The sequence below is a fragment of the Xiphophorus maculatus genome, chromosome 18 (assembly GCF_002775205.1).
Source record: "Xiphophorus maculatus strain JP 163 A chromosome 18, X_maculatus-5.0-male, whole genome shotgun sequence".
In the NCBI taxonomy this organism is placed as follows: Eukaryota; Metazoa; Chordata; class Actinopteri; order Cyprinodontiformes; family Poeciliidae; genus Xiphophorus; species Xiphophorus maculatus.
The window spans coordinates 2277292-2293697 of record NC_036460.1 but is presented as its reverse complement, the minus strand read 5'-3'; the positions used below and the strand labels follow the sequence as shown (position 1 = coordinate 2293697).

Below are 16406 nucleotides of genomic sequence, written 5' to 3'. Positions count from 1 at the left end.
TTGTTAATCTTGTTTTTTACATATTGTTTTAAACACTAAGATTTTTTGTGAACTTTTACATCTGACAACATCTGATTACAATAAAGGCTGTTTCTATTTTATTCTATTCTATTCAACAGTAAAAAATCTTGAGGGGTGTTGCTTTTAGACGTTTTAACTTTAGTTAAATAGAATTAAAATGAATTTTTAGCTGTAATCAGACATGTTCCATATTGAAACGACATTAACTATTAAATAAACGACCAGGTCTGTTTTTAGAAGCAGGAGAGTTTATTTCGGTGAGCTGGGTTACCATTACCTAATCCCGATACCTGTCTCGCGAGAATCTGCGAGGTGATAAGTTGGAGAAACATGGCGACGCCTAATTTGTTAAAGGTAAGAAGCAGCTGAATTACATTCACTGTTTCTGCGCACATTTAGGTTCGTTGCTGTTACGTCTTTTTAGGTTAACTGCTGATAAATGTTCTCGGTGCTTCAGCCTCCACGCATCTCCGCTGATGTTAGCATTTATGTGATAAAAACCCAGAAAGGTGCGCCTGAAGTGGCCGCTGCCGTTGTTGAAGTCCGGTGTTATGCCGGGGTTCGTTTCCCCGATCATGTCGACCTCTTCTAATCTCTTCATTCCCCTCCGGCCCCCCGAATCCAGCCTTCTTCCTGAGATTCGGAACCGAACACAGAGCTGTAAACCGTTAGCTAGTCACGGATCCCTGCGTGGGTCAGTCCGAGAGATGGACCAGAAGAAGCAGGTTCCAGCCGAAACACTGGAGGGAGAAAACACTAGAAACACGGTTCTGAAGGAAACCAGACCTCCACGCCACGAACTCCCCCACACGCCCACAGCAGAACCGCTTCACACTGCTTCTGTTTGGACTTTATTTTGACTAGCTAACCTCTGAATAAGGCTGCTAAACCTAGCGTCTGTTCCTGGGAGGCCTTTCAAAAATAATATTCAGCTCAGCCAAAAGTTTAGTCTGCAGAGAGACACGCAGATCCCAAATAAGGTTAGTTAGGCTTTAATCCCCCAAATATCCGCTAACCTGCTAGGTAGCTTCATGTTGGCTCCGGTGTAAATCTGCTGACCTAGATTATACATTTAACAGGATATTAGTGTCTAAACATGCCTGATAATCCGTAGCAGGGCCGGTCCTAGCCCTCTGGGGGCCCTAAGGAAGATGTTGTTTTGGGGCCCGTAGTCTATCAAACCACAATGAAGAGATTACTAACTCTTTATATGGTTCACAAAAATGTCACATACATCCAAACCAGATTATAGCCATTATTACACATCTTGAGGTGAATTAACATATAAAAAAAACTATAACAAAAACAGCAATACTCTATACAAAATACTAATTTTGATTGCTTGTAAAACTCTGCTAGATGTCTGGTGTCAGTCATCACCATGTTCATTACCATGTGACATATTAATGAAGCAAACACAAAAGCTGAGGTTATGATGAACAAATTCTAGCCAGCTAAATAACAAGACTAGCTAGCAGGTCAAAAAGTTTGCACTTGAGGAGTTAAATATAAATATAAATAATATCTATTTTGTAAAGTTTTGGGTTAATTAATTCTCTGAATATTTTCAACAAATTTCTTTTTTTGAGTCTACCTCCTCCAATCGGTTACTAAATTAGTTGATGATTATTTAAATAACCGATTAATCACGATTAACCAATCGTTTCAGCTCTAGTAACAACAGTGCTGTTTCTATCAGAGAACCTGCATTGCATTTTTCTTCTTTATTATGTGATTTAAGAAACAGAAACTAAAACTGCCGACAGGTTTGGCATCGGTAATCGGTATCGACCCTGATCGGTGCGTCTCTTTGTTATACCGTTTGTCTCACTCTCAGCCTGTATTTTCTCATTTCTGTGCTGTAATATTAGATTTTCCTCCACCCTTCCCACATGTCTTTCTGGCAGAACAAGGGGTCCCTGCAGTTTGAGGACAAGTGGGACCTGATGCGGCCCATCGTTCTCAAGCTGCTAAGACAAGAGGCTGTCACCAAGCAACAGTGGTTCGACTTATTCTCGTAAGAGTCTCTCTTTGATCCGTCGCGTTGGAGCTGCTGCTTCTGTAGAAACAACTGCTTTAGTTTTAATGTGGAGTGGACGAAAGCGGAGGGTCCTGTACCATCGCTGGTTATTATTTTCTACAGAGTTTCCTTCATATGATGCTAAAGATGTCAAAGGTTAAAGGCCACTACTTTATTTACTCACGTCCTGCTTTTGGTAAAATGAAACTGTGACTAAAGTTGATCAGCTTCCAGTTTGTGTAAAATTATCTGTAGGGATACTCTGTCCATTACAAGATACAGACCTACAGTTTATGTCAAAGTGAGACCTCTTGTTAACACACAAGCTTTGTAGTTCTGTTATTTTCAATTTGTTGGGCCATTTGCATATTAATACAACACATTAAAAACTATATATTGTGACTTCTTTACTGTTAGTATTACTTTTATGTAAAGCTTAATATAGCCTGTGATGTTTTATTTAAATACTTAGTCGTTTCAAGTCCTGGTGCTGATAATTTGGTGCTGATGTGTTGAAAGATTTAGTATTTATTATTTGTTAAAGTAACAGGAGGCTCAACATTCCTTATTTACATTTTTTATTCATTTTATTTAGGACTTATCCTAAAATTACTACTTCATTCAGTAAACATATACAACTTTATTCATACAACTTTATTCTGGTGATATTATGACTTTTTGTCATACGACTTTATTCTTGCATCATTCAGAATTATTTTTGTTATTCCAACTTTATTTTCATAATATTATTATTTTTTGCTGAAACTGCTTTATTGCAGGAATTATTCTGGTGATATTATGACTTATTTTTTACTTTTTTTCTTGTATTATTTCATCTTTACTCTCATTTTATGAAGACTTTTATTGTACAACTTTATTCTGGTGATATTACGACTATTCTTATAGTATTGTGACTTTTTGTCATAAAACTTTATTGTAAAAATAAAACTTTATTATAGTAATAGTTTGATTTAATCTTGTATGACTTTTTCTTGTAAAATATATGTTTGTTTTTTGTTTGGCCCTAATACTCTGTTATACATTTCAGGTTAAATAAAAGAACTAAATAATTTAAGAACCTGATCTATATCATGACCTCAGATGGAAAACTTTTAGTTGCTTAAATGTCTAAAATATACTATTTTCTGCTTGAAGATCATTGTTTTTCTCACATATGAACAGGCTGGACATGTTTTTTTTGTTTTTTCCTTCCTAGTGACGTCCATGCTGTCTGTTTATGGGACGATAAAGGTCCTGCTAAAATCCACCAAGCCCTCAAAGAAGACATCCTCGACTTCATCAAACAAGCACAAACCGTAAGAAGCTTCTTATTTATCTCCAGTGTTTGTTTTTGTTTCAGTGTAATTCTCTTTCACTCTTATATTATTTAGGTAACTCTAATGTCAGGTTTCCATTTGAGGCAGACGTTTCTGTAACTTTTTACGTGGTTCCGATCTACAGCTCTCCAGGATTTCTGAAGGTTATTGTTTAACCTTTGCTTCTTTATTCATTTACAGTTGATCTTCTACTGTCTGTCCACTTGTAGCCAATTTACAGTCACCATGTTGGTGCTTAAACCTTATTTTCTGTCGGTCAGACTGTTAGTATAAAAAGAAATCTCCAGAAGGTGGAAAAACTATTTTAAAGCTGGTTTAGTTTTGCTACTTTAGAAATGTTACCTGACAAACTGGTAACACATTGAATCAGAAAAGTAGGTTTTTTTAGCTTCACATTCTTGTTTTGCAGTTACAAAAAAATTTTTGATCTCCAGTTAAAATTGTTTTTGTCCTTTGAACCAACTTTAAAAGACAAGTTGGTCTTTTAAAACCAACTTGTATTAAGAAGACATACTCAACATACAAATTGAGTTTGTATGTTATCGCATACAAACTCAATTCCTTGGAGTTTTCAGGAAGTACATTTTCCTCTGTATCTGTTGCCATGGCAGCGCGTGCTGAGCCACCAAGACGACACGGCGCTGCTGAAGGCGTACATCGTGGAGTGGAGGAAGTTCTTTACTCAGTGCGACATCCTGCCCAAACCGTTCTGTCAGCTAGAGATCACGCTGATGGGGAAGCAGGGCAGCAACAAGAAAACAAACATGGAGGACAGCATCGTACGCAAGGTGAGACGGGAAAACAGGAAAGGAAGACGAAGCTGAAAAAGGAGAAGCAGCAGGAAGGGAAGTCAGCACAGAAGCAAGCAGTGCCTGTAGAAATCCACAATTTGATCAGTTACTCAGTACTTCAACAGAATTTTTACTAAATACTTTTTACTTTTACTTTGAAGGAGTGCTACTTTTACTTCAGTACAATTTTTGGCTACTCTACCCACCTTTAGTGAGGAGTAATAAAAAGGAAGCACATAAAGAAATGGTGAGAAAATAGAAACTCACACATCAGAAAGACAGTATTGATCAGCTGCCTTATAAATTCATTTATCAAAAAGTGATTATTAATATGTTTCCATCTCCAAATATGACTCACCGAGGAAAAAATCTCTAATAGTTAAAAAACAGGTTATTAGGAGTTCTTTTGCATCTTAATTGAAACATTTTGTGTAGATTCAACGTGTTTCACTCTCTGCAGCTGATGCTGGACACGTGGAACGAGTCGATATTTTCCAACATTAAGAGCCGCCTGCAGGACAGCGCGATGAAGCTGGTGCACGCAGAGAGGCTGGGCGAGGCCTTCGACTCGCAGCTCGTTATCGGCGTCCGGGAATCATACGGTAAGAGAGACCGTGAAGTCGACTCGTAACGATAAGCAGATTGGATTGAAGCGTGAAGAAACACAACAAGCCAGAAAATGAGTTTGCAGAGAAGAAGAGATTTTAAAATATATTGACAAGTTTATTTAGATTTTTTTTTTTTGCAATGCAGCATCTCAGTTGTTTTCTTTTTGCAGATTTCTGTTTATAGCTTTTTTCCGTTTGTCATGTTGCTTTTTTTGGACAATTATTTCCTGTGGTTGTGGAGGAAATGCGACCGCCATGAAGTGTTTTCCTCTCCCTCTCCAGTCAACCTGTGCTCCAACCCGGAGGACAAGCTGCAGATCTACAGGGATAACTTTGAGAAAGCCTACCTGGACTCCACTGAGAGGTTCTACAGAACACAGGCACCGTCCTACCTGCAGCAAAACGGTGTCCAAAACTACATGAAATATGTATGTTTTTTTTAAAGTTTCCTTCTTGTTAGTCTTTTAATTATGTAGTTGTAAGATTTTACAATTCTTTCTGGTGTCTAAAACCACAAATAATACATGCAAAAAAATTATGATAATTAGTGTAATTAGCATGCAGTATTTTAATAAAACACTCAAAGTAGTCTGACTTGGAGAAAAATGTATCTCTAAATTATTTTAGCTCTAAACAGAAAGTATTTACCATTTTTTTGGGCTTAGTTGTTTTCTATTTTATTGATATAGAAAAAACATTTTCTTAATAATAAGAACCAAATTTGTGCCACTATTTTTGGTAAAAGTACTTGGTAAAAGACGCTCTCTTTAAAAGTGAAGCCCCGCCTCAGATTTTGAAAAATGTCACAAAAGTGGGTGGAAAAAGTGCTGTTTTATAATTATAGTTTATCTGTAGTTTTAGCAATAGCAGGAGAGGAAGTGAACAAAACCATTCTCTCTCTGTTGGTCATGCTTACAAATATTGAGAAGTTAAACTCGGAGCAAAAAGATAAACGTTCAAGACATTTTATTGCTTTCACAGGAAATTTCAGGTAAGTTTCCTCGAGCCTGTGCATTACATATGCCATGGCCAAAAGGTAGCGATTGGGTAAAATCAGATCTAGTTGTTTAAAACTGCAACAGAGTCAATCATTTCTCAGTGATCCAGACCCTCTGTATAAAGCAAAGCGTAGAACAAGGACCGGATTTCTACCACAATGAATGGCAACTTTTTCCACTTGTTTCCTGTCTCCTACATCTGAATCTTTCAAAGTTGGGGTCACAAATAAGTTTGATTAGGTTCTGAAATCAACCTAAATACCAAAAATGTCAATAAAAAAGCATACGCGTCTTAGAAGTAATAATTTAAAGGGGTAATATTATGTGTTTTTCCAGACACATAGTTCCATTTTTATAATGCACTCAAGTGAGTATGTTAACTTCAGTGGTTAGAAAAGTGCTGAATATATCAAATATGGCTTAAGAAAGAATGCAGAGGAAAAAGGACCTCTGTGTCTTTAAGAAGCTCCTGCTCTTTCTGAAGCTCCGCCTTCAGGAAGTAATCACAACATGGCTCCCTTTAACAACATTTTACCAGCGTTGCTCTGAGATGCAGCTCCTTAAAGCTCAGCACATGCACAGTTCCACCAAGTGTTTGCTAATTGCAGTTGGCTAGTCTGAAGGAGCTGAGTGGGGGAGGGCAACACTCAATGTATGTTTTTGATGAGATAACATTATAACATGATGTGAAGCTCAAAAAAGCCAATTTTACATGCCCAGTCAAAATGCCTTAATATCAGACAGGAGTGAGGGTCACGACCCTTCTTGCATTTTTATTTTCTGGGTCAGAAACTGCAAAGTTTGGAGATCACAGCTCTACGCTGCTTGTGGCAAAAGGCTCGTTACGCTTTTCTTTCACTTCTCCAAATTTCATTAAAATCCCAACTGAATAAGCAGAAGTTTGTGGTTGCAACACGTTTGACATTATTTCTCTGCTTCCTGTTTGTTTCTTTTTATTCCCCTGCAGGCTGATGCAAAACTCAGAGAGGAGGAGAAGAGAGCGCTTCGATATCTAGAGACACGACGTGAATGTAATTCTGTTCAGGCAGTAGGTGTCTTTCATGAGTTCCTTTAAATCATGTTTTTATTTATCTCCTGAAAAGGGAAGTCATGCATTAAACACACAAAAACAACCAATATTATTCATAATCACCCTCATAGTTAGTATTTTTTAGGTTTAGGTAAGTTTATATATGTGTTGGATGCCAGTTTACGTGTCTTGTTTCTTTCCCTTGCAGCTTATGGAGTGTTGCGTTAACGCTTTGGTGACTTCGTTCAAGGAGACCATCCTAGCCGAATGTCCAGGAATGATTAAACGCAACGAGACAGAGAGTGAGTATCCAGAACACTATTTTCTAATAAATCGTAATCTTTAAAGTAAATTATGACAATTATTTTTCACTAAGGGAATTATGGACCCCTTACAGCGTGACGTAAAGATCCTGCCCCCGTTTCCCTGCTGGAGGGCAAAAAGCTCCGCGCTAACGATGACTAGCATTGGTTTTAGCTGTTAAGTTAACATAATGCACTAAAACTTAAATGTGCGTCTGATGTTTAAAAGGAAAAGGGATGCAGTACTTTGCTGCTATATGTCAACACTATGACAACTAGCTAACAAGGTCTGGAAAGAGTTTTAATTAAGAATACAATAGCAAGGTAGAGGGAAGTAGGTCAGTGATGCTAGCTTGACTATGACAACTTTAACATTTAGATGCGATGTAGAATTCGGTGTGTTTTGGTTCAGTTAAAGAATTAAAATGAAAAAGTGACCTAAACACCAACTCCGACAGATCATCAGTAGGCGTTTAGATAATCAACCACCGCTGTGTTAGCTTAGCTATGAGCAGTGTTAGCTAATCTACCTCAGAGATCACTTATTAATAATCACAAAATAAACATCAAGACTGAAAACATTAAACTGTAACAGACTGGATGTTTTGTTCTTTGTGTGGGAAATGTTTGAGTGTTTTTGGTGTTGAATCCTGTTGTTGTCAGTTGCTATGGCAACAAGACTGCGTGTAGCGTAGCCGACACTTAGGGCGAGGAAAACGTGGTTCTGATTACGTTTCATAAAGTAGAAAGTTGCGCTCATTTTCTTCAGAGGTTTTTATGTCATTCCGTTCATTGGTTCTTGTTGCAGCGCCTCCGCAGGCGAGGAGGGGAACAGGTTTTTCAAAGGGTTTGCTTCGTTTGCGAACCACAACAGCTGAAAATTTAATAAATGTTGCTTGTGATCTTCCTCCGTCATGCTTTGTTCCTCTGATTTGTTTGCTTGTTTTTCCCCTCCCTGAGCAGAGCTGCACCTCATGTTTTCACTAATGGACAAGGTTCCCAGTGGGATTGAGCCCATGCTGAAGGACCTAGAAGAGCACATCATTAATGCTGGACTGGCGGACATGGTCGCTGCCGCTGAGACGATCACTACCGTACGTTTACTGACTCCAGTATTTCAGCTGCCATTTCTGATCATATCATCTATGGGTAATATGAAACAGCTCATTGTTTTCAGTGACGGGTAGAGAAACCAAAAATTGGACTCAAGTAAAAGTAGGACTACTTCAACATCTTTTTACTCAAGTAAAAGTGAAAAGTGTCCCTTTAAGTGTGGAAATATATTTGGCAAAAGGTCTTCTCAAGTACTAACTGAGGAAATTATCAATCAATTAATATTTAAAAATGACATAATCAGACGAACCAAAATATAAAGTTAAGTGGAGATTTTGGTATTTTAAGTACAAACTCACAATAATTCATATAAATAACCAAATCCGGCAAAATATTTTTTTCCCAAATCAGTTTCTTTCAGTGGATAACTTACAAACTTTAACAAAAACTGCAGGTGTGTGTCTGGTGAATTTCTGGTTAAAACTTGTTTGTCTTTCATTCAGTGGGAAGAAAATCCAGAAATTTTGCTCAAATAATAGTAGAAATACTTCATAATAAAATTACTTGAAGTACAGCATAGTAAAAATACTTCTAAAAGTATTTTTTTCCCCCAAAAAAGTTACTTAAGTAAATGTAAGTAGTTATTACCGAACTCTGATTGTTTTTAAATGTTGTTGCAGGATTCTGAGAAGTATGTGGAGCAGCTGCTGACGTTGTTTAATCGCTTCAGTAAACTGGTGAAGGAGGCTTTCCAGGATGACCCGCGCTTCCTCACAGCAAGAGATAAGGTGTGTTTTTAGTTTCACCCTCAGAACCAACCTTCTGCTCTTAGAGTTATTCATAGAAATAAGCGGACTCATTGGTATCTACCTGGCTTTTAAGCTGTTTTAATCTAACCTCAAGTGCACAAAGGGAGAGACTTTGTATGTGGGGAAAAATAAAGAACACTCTTGTTTTTTGTAGGATTTAAGATGGAAAGTAGCAGCCAGGTGCTTCCAATTAAAGCTCTCTTAATAGATAATAGTTGTAGTTTTGGCGTGCCAATGAAGACATGTATTAGTACTGATAGCCTTTAAAAAATCAACTGTTGCTCCACATCAGCATGGAAAACTTCATAAGATCCTTTTTACAAACTATTTGATTTCTGTTGTTATCCAGTTATGAATATTTATGACAGCTGCCACTATTCCAGGAAACATTCCAGAAAATTCACCTGAAAAACAGACTTCCATCTTCACCTGAAAAAATGTCTGTCAGTATTTAAAATATTTGAATTCATGACAGGATAATTAGATATTTAACAAATAAATAAATTTAAAAAAGAATGAAATTTAAAACAAAAACTAAATAAATAAAAAAATAAAATAAAACATAAAATCTTAAGTAAATATTAATAAATTAAAAGTTTATGACAGGATAATATTTAATAAATAAAATTAAAAAACTAATATAAATAAGATAATGAATAAAATATTTCAAAAACAAAAATTAAAACAAATATTTAATAAGTAAAGAAATAAAATGGAAAAAATAACCTAAAATAAAAAATGAAATAGTGTTTCTGTCCTAAATAAATAGTCAAAGTAATAATGACAAAACCCAACAACTTTGCTTTTCTTTTTTTTTTTTTTACACATTCGCTTTACATTTTTTAATTCCTTTTGTTGTTTTCATTCCAAGGCTTACAAAGCCGTCGTCAACGATGCAACAATCTTCAAGCTGGAGCTGCCTCTGAAGCAGAAGGGGTGAGTCTGGAACAACCCGTTAAAACCCGTCGCTGTGTCGTAACGTTAGTGTCAACGTTCGACTGTTTGTTTTTAATCAGGGTGGGAATGAAAACTCAGCCCGAGTCCAAATGTCCCGAGCTGCTGGCGAACTACTGTGACATGTTGCTGAGGAAAACGCCCCTCAGCAAGAAACTTACCTCTGAAGAAATTGAGCTGAAGCTCAAAGAAGTGGTGAGTGGATTTCCTGACCCGTTCGCCTGTTTCCTTCCTGCCGCCGGTTTCGTGATTTCTCCTCCGTCCCTGCAGCTCTTGGTGTTGAAGTACGTCCAGAACAAAGACGTCTTCATGCGGTACCACAAAGCTCACCTGACGAGGCGCCTTATTCTGGACATTTCAGCCGACAGCGAGATTGAGGAGAACATGGTGGAGTGGCTGAGGGTGAGTCTCACTCACAGACGAATACAGAAATAATCATCATTACAGGGTCCTGGTGCAGGTGCTGGAAATCCTTGAATTTTAATTCCAAACCAATTCTGTGTTTGGAAAGAGCTTATGATTATGTCTCTGTAGGAAGTAGGAATGCCTGCTGACTATGTGAACAAGCTGGCCAGGATGTTTCAGGACATCAAGGTTTCAGAGGATCTCAATCAGGTCTTCAAGGAAATGCACAAACACAACAAGCTGGCTCTACCAGGTACGACTGCAAACTGAACTAAAAACACAAAACAGGTCGATAAACCCAAATCCAGTGGCTGTTTTCTGAGTTTCTGCTGCCACTTCTGTTTGAAATGATAATAAAACTGAAATTAGTTTTTTTGTGTTGTAGTTTAAAAGTTGTTAAACGCTGACTTTGACATTTCTGTTAAAGCCTAATACATACGTAGTTCTCAGGTGACATTTCACTTCTGTGAACTTTGTAACTGAGAGCCACCTTGGCGGGCAGTTGCTATGACAACAATAAACAAGCCACGTTCCTATATAACCTATAAACAATATAAGTACATTACAGCTATTACTTGGTCACAGTTTGTGAATAATCTACCCACCTGTGTGATACTAAGATAAATATCAGTGATATTTTCTGGAATAGTTACTGCCAAACTGGCAAAATTAGCTAAGCTAATGTAGCTTTTATCTGCTAGCTAAGACGGACATGTAGCCTACGTGTTACTTACTCTGCCAGCAGAACCTTGTTGTTCACACAGAGTTTGTACATCCTTACAAATCAGGTTCAGTATTAATTGTGAGTCAATAGGTTTCACACCGTGAAGCTCCTCCATGTTAAATAGCTTTTCTCTGCATTCGATAAATACTAATGAACACAGTTCAACTGTTGTGATTGTTTTTGTGATTTTTTTCCTCCAGTCAAAATCGCTGATTTCGTGGTGCTAATTTAGAAATATTTGAAAGAAATTTTGTATTATTTGCTCCAATGTATGAGGATAAATGTGACTTGTTAGTTGTCATATCGTTTCCAGAACTTGATATGAAGTAAAGTTGAGGCAGCAGTGTAGAAGAAGAGAGAAATACTGCCACCTAATTAAACTAACTGAACTGGACAAAGTCAGAACGAAACAAAGCTGAACCATAATGAAAAACCCAAATGGGTTCGTGTTTCTGCAGCGGACAGCGTGAACATTAAAATCCTGAACGCCGGGGCGTGGTCACGGAGCAGCGAGAAGGTTTTCGTCTCGCTGCCGACGGAGCTGGAGGACCTGATCCCCGAGGTTGAGGACTTCTACAAGAGGAACCACAGCGGTCGGAAACTCCACTGGCATCACCTCATGTCCAACGGCATCGTGAGTGCAACAGACTCCTGATGTGTCTGAGTTTAATCCCCCACATTTCAACCTTTTTCAGATCTTTTTGTTGTTTGTTCAGATCACCTTTAAGAACGAGGTGGGCCAGTACGACCTTGAGGTCACGACCTTCCAGCTCGCCGTGCTGTTTGCCTGGAATCAGAGGCCGAGAGAGAAAATCAGCTTTGAGAACCTCAAACTGGCCACGGAGCTTCCTGACGCCGAGCTGCGCCGAACGCTTTGGGTCAGAACAAAACAAAAAAAACCAAAACATCTGTTTTTCTTTTCAGCTGCATGAAGTTTGTTTCAATAAGACTCATAACTGACCTGTGGAGATTTCTGTCACTTCAAAAACACTAAATCTTACCATGTATTTTTGGTCTAGTTTCTTGTGCAAATATCTTAGCACACTTGAAATAAAACAAAGTTACCTTCTAATCAGAGTTGGGTAGTAACTAGTTACATTTACTCAATTACATTTACATGAGTAACATTTTGAAAAAAATAACTTTTAGGAGTATTTTTGCTACACTACCTTTTACTTTTAGTTAATTTTAATTTTACTGTGAAGTATTTCTACTCTTGCTTGAGTAAAATGTCTGGATTTTGTACCCACTGAATGAAAAACAAACATGTTTTAACCAAACATTCATCAGACACAGACACACGCCTGCAGTTATTGTTAAAGTTTCATAAGTTTTTTATTGAAAGGAACTGATTTGGAAACTTTTTTTTGCCCAATTTTGTTATTTTTTGTTACTTACATGAATTATTGGCATTTTTGTCTTTAAAATACCAATATTTCCACTTAATTTTATAATTTGGTGTATCTGATGATTATCAATCATTTTTAAATGATTGATCATTTGATCAACTTCTCAGTACTTGAGTAGACTTTTTTACCAAATATTTTTTTCATTTTTACTTGAGTAAAAAATATGTTGAAGTATTGATACTTTTACTGGAGTACAATTTTTGAGTACTCTTACCCTCTGCTTATAATCAACTTAATATTGATAAAAAGTAGATAATCTGCTAGTTCCACTGGCAGATTATTAAATTTATTGCAAGACAATTTTTTCTATGTTATAAGTGAAATAATCTGCCAGTGGAGAAGAAATTTTTTCTCACTATAAAGTAGAATGTACCACTACACCGTTACCTAGCAACCCCAGCCAAGCTCAGCGCGTAACCTAGCAACCCAGATCAAGTTCCGCTGGCAGATTATTTCACTAAGAACAAGGGGAAATGTCTTGTTAGAAATGTAATACTCTGCCAGTTGAACTAGAATTTTTCCTCAATATATTAAGGAATTAAAATAAGCTGCTATTTCCTGCTGAAAAGTTGCTTGTAAGTTACTTTTGTCTTATTTCAAGTGTAATAAGATATTTACAACAGAAACTACACCAGATATACTTGGTATTTTACCACATGAATTGTTGTTTTCTGTCTTTACAGTCTCTGGTTGCGTTTCCTAAACTGAAGAAGCAAGTCCTGTCGTATGACCCGTCCGTTAGCTCACCCAAAGACTTTACAGATGCCACGCTCTTCTACGTTAACCAGGAGTTCTCGCTCATGTAGGTCACTGCAACAGAAAATAAATTATTTCCTTTATCTTGGTATAAATGCTGAAGACTCGGAGAGGAAAACTCGACGGTCCAATTTTTTACACATTACATTTGAATATTTTGGGATTCTGTGTCTTTTCTCAGCAAAAACTCCAAAGTTCAGAAGAGAGGGAAGATCAATTTGATTGGTCGGCTGCAGCTCACAACGGAGAGAATGAGAGAGGAAGAGAATGAAGGAATCGTTCAGCTCAGAATACTCAGAACTCAGGTATGTTGCCGGGTTGCGCTGCTGCTTTCTCGACGGCAACGAGTCGGGTCAACAAGTCCTTTCATTTTATGGTTGATAGTTCCAGGATGTTGGTGGCATCAGATCAAATTTACATGAGAATGTTTACACTTCAAAGACCCTAATGAAAACACACAGCAACTGGAGAAACTGCACTGTAAAATCACAGTTTCACCAAGTATGTTAGTCTAGTTTCTAGTGTTAATATCTTATTACACTTGAAATAAGACAAAGTAACGTTTTGGCAAGATGTAGCAGCTTGTATTTAGTCCATCCTCCAATATTGATGAAAAAGCACTTATTCCACTGGCAGATTATTTCACTTATAAAATTGTAAAAATGCCATAAATTAAATAATCTGCACTACATTTTGTAATCAATATTAAGGAATTATTGACTTATAACAAGCTCCTATATATCTTTCCGACATGTTACTTATGAGTTAGTTTTGTCTTATTTTAAGTGTAATAAGATATTTACACTAGTAACTAGACAAAAATACTTGGTGAGATTTTGTGTTTTTGCAGTGTGAAACACATTATACTCTAGAAAAACCAAGTATTTTAGTCTCGTTTCTAGAACAGTAGAATCAGTTTAAGTTTCTGTGCCAAGCCCTCATGTTTGCCTCTAGCAGCTTTGCTTTCGCTTGGTTTCCTAATTATATTTGACTTACAAAGGACATTTATTGCATTACATTTTCTTTAAGGGTTTCTCTGGCTGTTTTTACATTATAAATGTGCTCAATACTTTGTCAATATTTCACTAATGTAAAAAAAACAACACAAATTTGCAATTGCGGTGTTTCCACTCAGTAAAAAACGCAATTAAAAATCTCACGTGTTCACGCAGTAGGTCATTAAAAACATGCAGCGCCATCATCCCCAGCTACTACTGTCGTCTTCTTCGTTTTTCCCGCCAGTACTAACATCCAGCTGTTGATCATGTGACTAGTGTGATGTGAGAAAGGTGTTTCCATTGCACCTTTGCAGAATATACTAATTTCGATTTGGCCGAAAAACCACCTCAAACTAGCGCCAAAACATTTTTATTGAAAAACTCGAGTTTTTTCAAAATTGATATGTTTCCAGTAAGCAAATTTATTTTCGTAATTCCAGTTTGCGCTGCTATATGGTGAATGAAAACGCGGCTATTGTATGTCTGGTTAAAATAAATTTCAATTTGTTGTTATTAAGTGGATAAAATGAGGAAAAAAATAAGTAGTTTTAATTAAAAATCCGCATTTTGTGTTCAGGAGGCTATCATCCAAATCATGAAGATGAGGAAGCGCATCAGCAACGCTCAGCTGCAAACGGAGCTGGTGGAAATCCTGAAAAATATGTTTCTGCCTCAGAAGAAGATGATAAAGGAGCAGATCGAGTGGCTCATCGAACACAAATATATAAAGAGGGACGAATCGGACATCAACACCTTCATCTACATGGCCTAGGCAACGAGTGCATTTCCGCTGTTTTTCTTTTACCGCTGGGGCCGCTACCGGCGCTTTGTGATCCCGAAGAGGAGCCGAACGGAGGGAGAGGCCTGACGAAGGTCGACGGAGGGACGAGGTTGAGCCTTTTCAACAAAAGTGTGGACGTTTTTTCTGTTTGTGTGACGCCGGTGTGTCATTTAAAGATGTAGCGTTGAGTCGTTGTTTGTCTTCGCTGCCCTCTAGTGTCCAACGGGGGGAAACGCACGGCACGGCGGGCCTTTTTGCCAGCAGCTCAGCTCAGAAGAAAAACAAAAACAGTTACACACTAAAAATTAAATACTTCCTGCCTTACTTTCCTCAGCAGAGAGCTGCAGAAGAGAAGGGTGACGTGTGCAGCGAAGGGAGGACAGTCTTTCGCTTTCTCTTGAGGCCTCGGCTGCCGTCTTTGCGGCGGCCATCTTGCATCCCTCCTATTCGCTATCGCTCTTGTTGAAACTCAGAAGAATTGCGAGTGAAAGTTGCCGACTGGGAGGAGCGGAGACTGCGAAAGGACTAGTTCAGAGAACCGAGGAGTATTTTTTGCCAAATTGTGTGTGTTTGTGTCGCGTGGGTGTTGCGTGTGTTTGGGTGCATGACGTGTACGTGTTCTTTTATGTGTGTGTATCTCTATGTGCACTTTCAACAGCATGCTGCTCTATGATTATTGTTATTATTTTGTTTTTTCCATCAACGGAAAAACGATCACACTTTGTGATGGAGGTGATTGCGAACCGAGGATCTGCCGCCGTTACAAAGTCGATTTTTGATTATCTGACTCTGCCATGTGATTGCAGTTAAACAGTTCATATTTTTAGTCCATTGCTGAACCGTTATCACACTGCAAACTATTTATTTGGTGTGTATGAACCAATGATCTCGACATTATGAAATTAAATTCCAAGCCGGACAAAGTGAAATTAATGACCAGGTTACTGTTTTGCGTCAAAATAATCAGATCAACAGGGGAAAAAAGATAATTTCTATCATTTCTGGTTAATAAGTAAGCCTGATGGTGTTTGTATACACACTGCAAAAACACTAAATATTACCAAGTATTTTTTATGTCTAGTTTCTAGTGCATACATCTTATTATACTTAAAATAGGACAAAACTAATGTACAAGCAACTTTTCAGCAATATATATGAGCTTGTTTTTAATAATTCCTCAATGCTGATGAAAAAGTTCTAATTCAACTGGCAGATTTTTATACTTATTACATTTTTCCATGTTATAAGTAAAAAAATATTCCATGTGGAACTAACCAGTAGTTTTTAAAATCAATATTCAAGATCTACAGAGCTAAAACAAGCTCCTACATCTAATTGAAAAGTTACTTGTAAGTTAGTTTTGTCTTATTTCAAGTTTTTAACAAAATTACTCAAAGATTTTGTGTTTTT

General features: G+C 37.5%; 1 protein-coding gene across 2 annotated transcripts; it reads left to right on the top strand.

Annotated features, from left to right (window-relative positions):
• The first annotated feature begins 325 nt into the window (after nt 1-325).
• LOC102235085 (cullin-5) lies at nt 326-16107 on the top strand. Of its 2 annotated transcripts, none has more exons than XM_005810541.2 (19): nt 326-375; nt 1929-2038; nt 3258-3357; nt 3990-4166; nt 4630-4771; nt 5060-5205; nt 6743-6823; nt 7014-7107; nt 8071-8201; nt 8841-8948; nt 9841-9905; nt 9986-10118; nt 10194-10325; nt 10458-10581; nt 11511-11686; nt 11769-11930; nt 13145-13263; nt 13399-13522; nt 14793-16107. In XM_005810541.2, exons 1-19 carry the CDS (start codon nt 352-354, stop codon nt 14985-14987), a joined length of 2343 nt encoding a protein of 780 aa, XP_005810598.1. In that variant the 5' UTR covers nt 326-351; the 3' UTR covers nt 14988-16107. The 2 variants fall into 2 exon arrangements, with proteins under 2 accessions (XP_005810598.1, XP_023207752.1); XM_023351984.1 differs by having other exon boundaries at nt 352-375; nt 1893-2038.
• Nucleotides 16108-16406: the final 299 nt, after the last annotated feature.

What these genes read in the sequence shown, in the direction of transcription:
- LOC102235085 (XM_023351984.1), top strand. Translation starts at nt 352, where the DNA reads ATGGCGACGCCTAATTTGTTAAAG. An exon ending in CAGTGGTTCGACTTATTCTC is followed by an intron (nt 2,039 to 3,257) that starts GTAAGAGTCTCT and finishes TTTCCTTCCTAG; the next exon opens with TGACGTCCATGCTGTCTGTT. An exon ending in TAAACGCAACGAGACAGAGA is followed by an intron (nt 7,108 to 8,070) that starts GTGAGTATCCAG and finishes CTCCCTGAGCAG; the next exon opens with AGCTGCACCTCATGTTTTCA.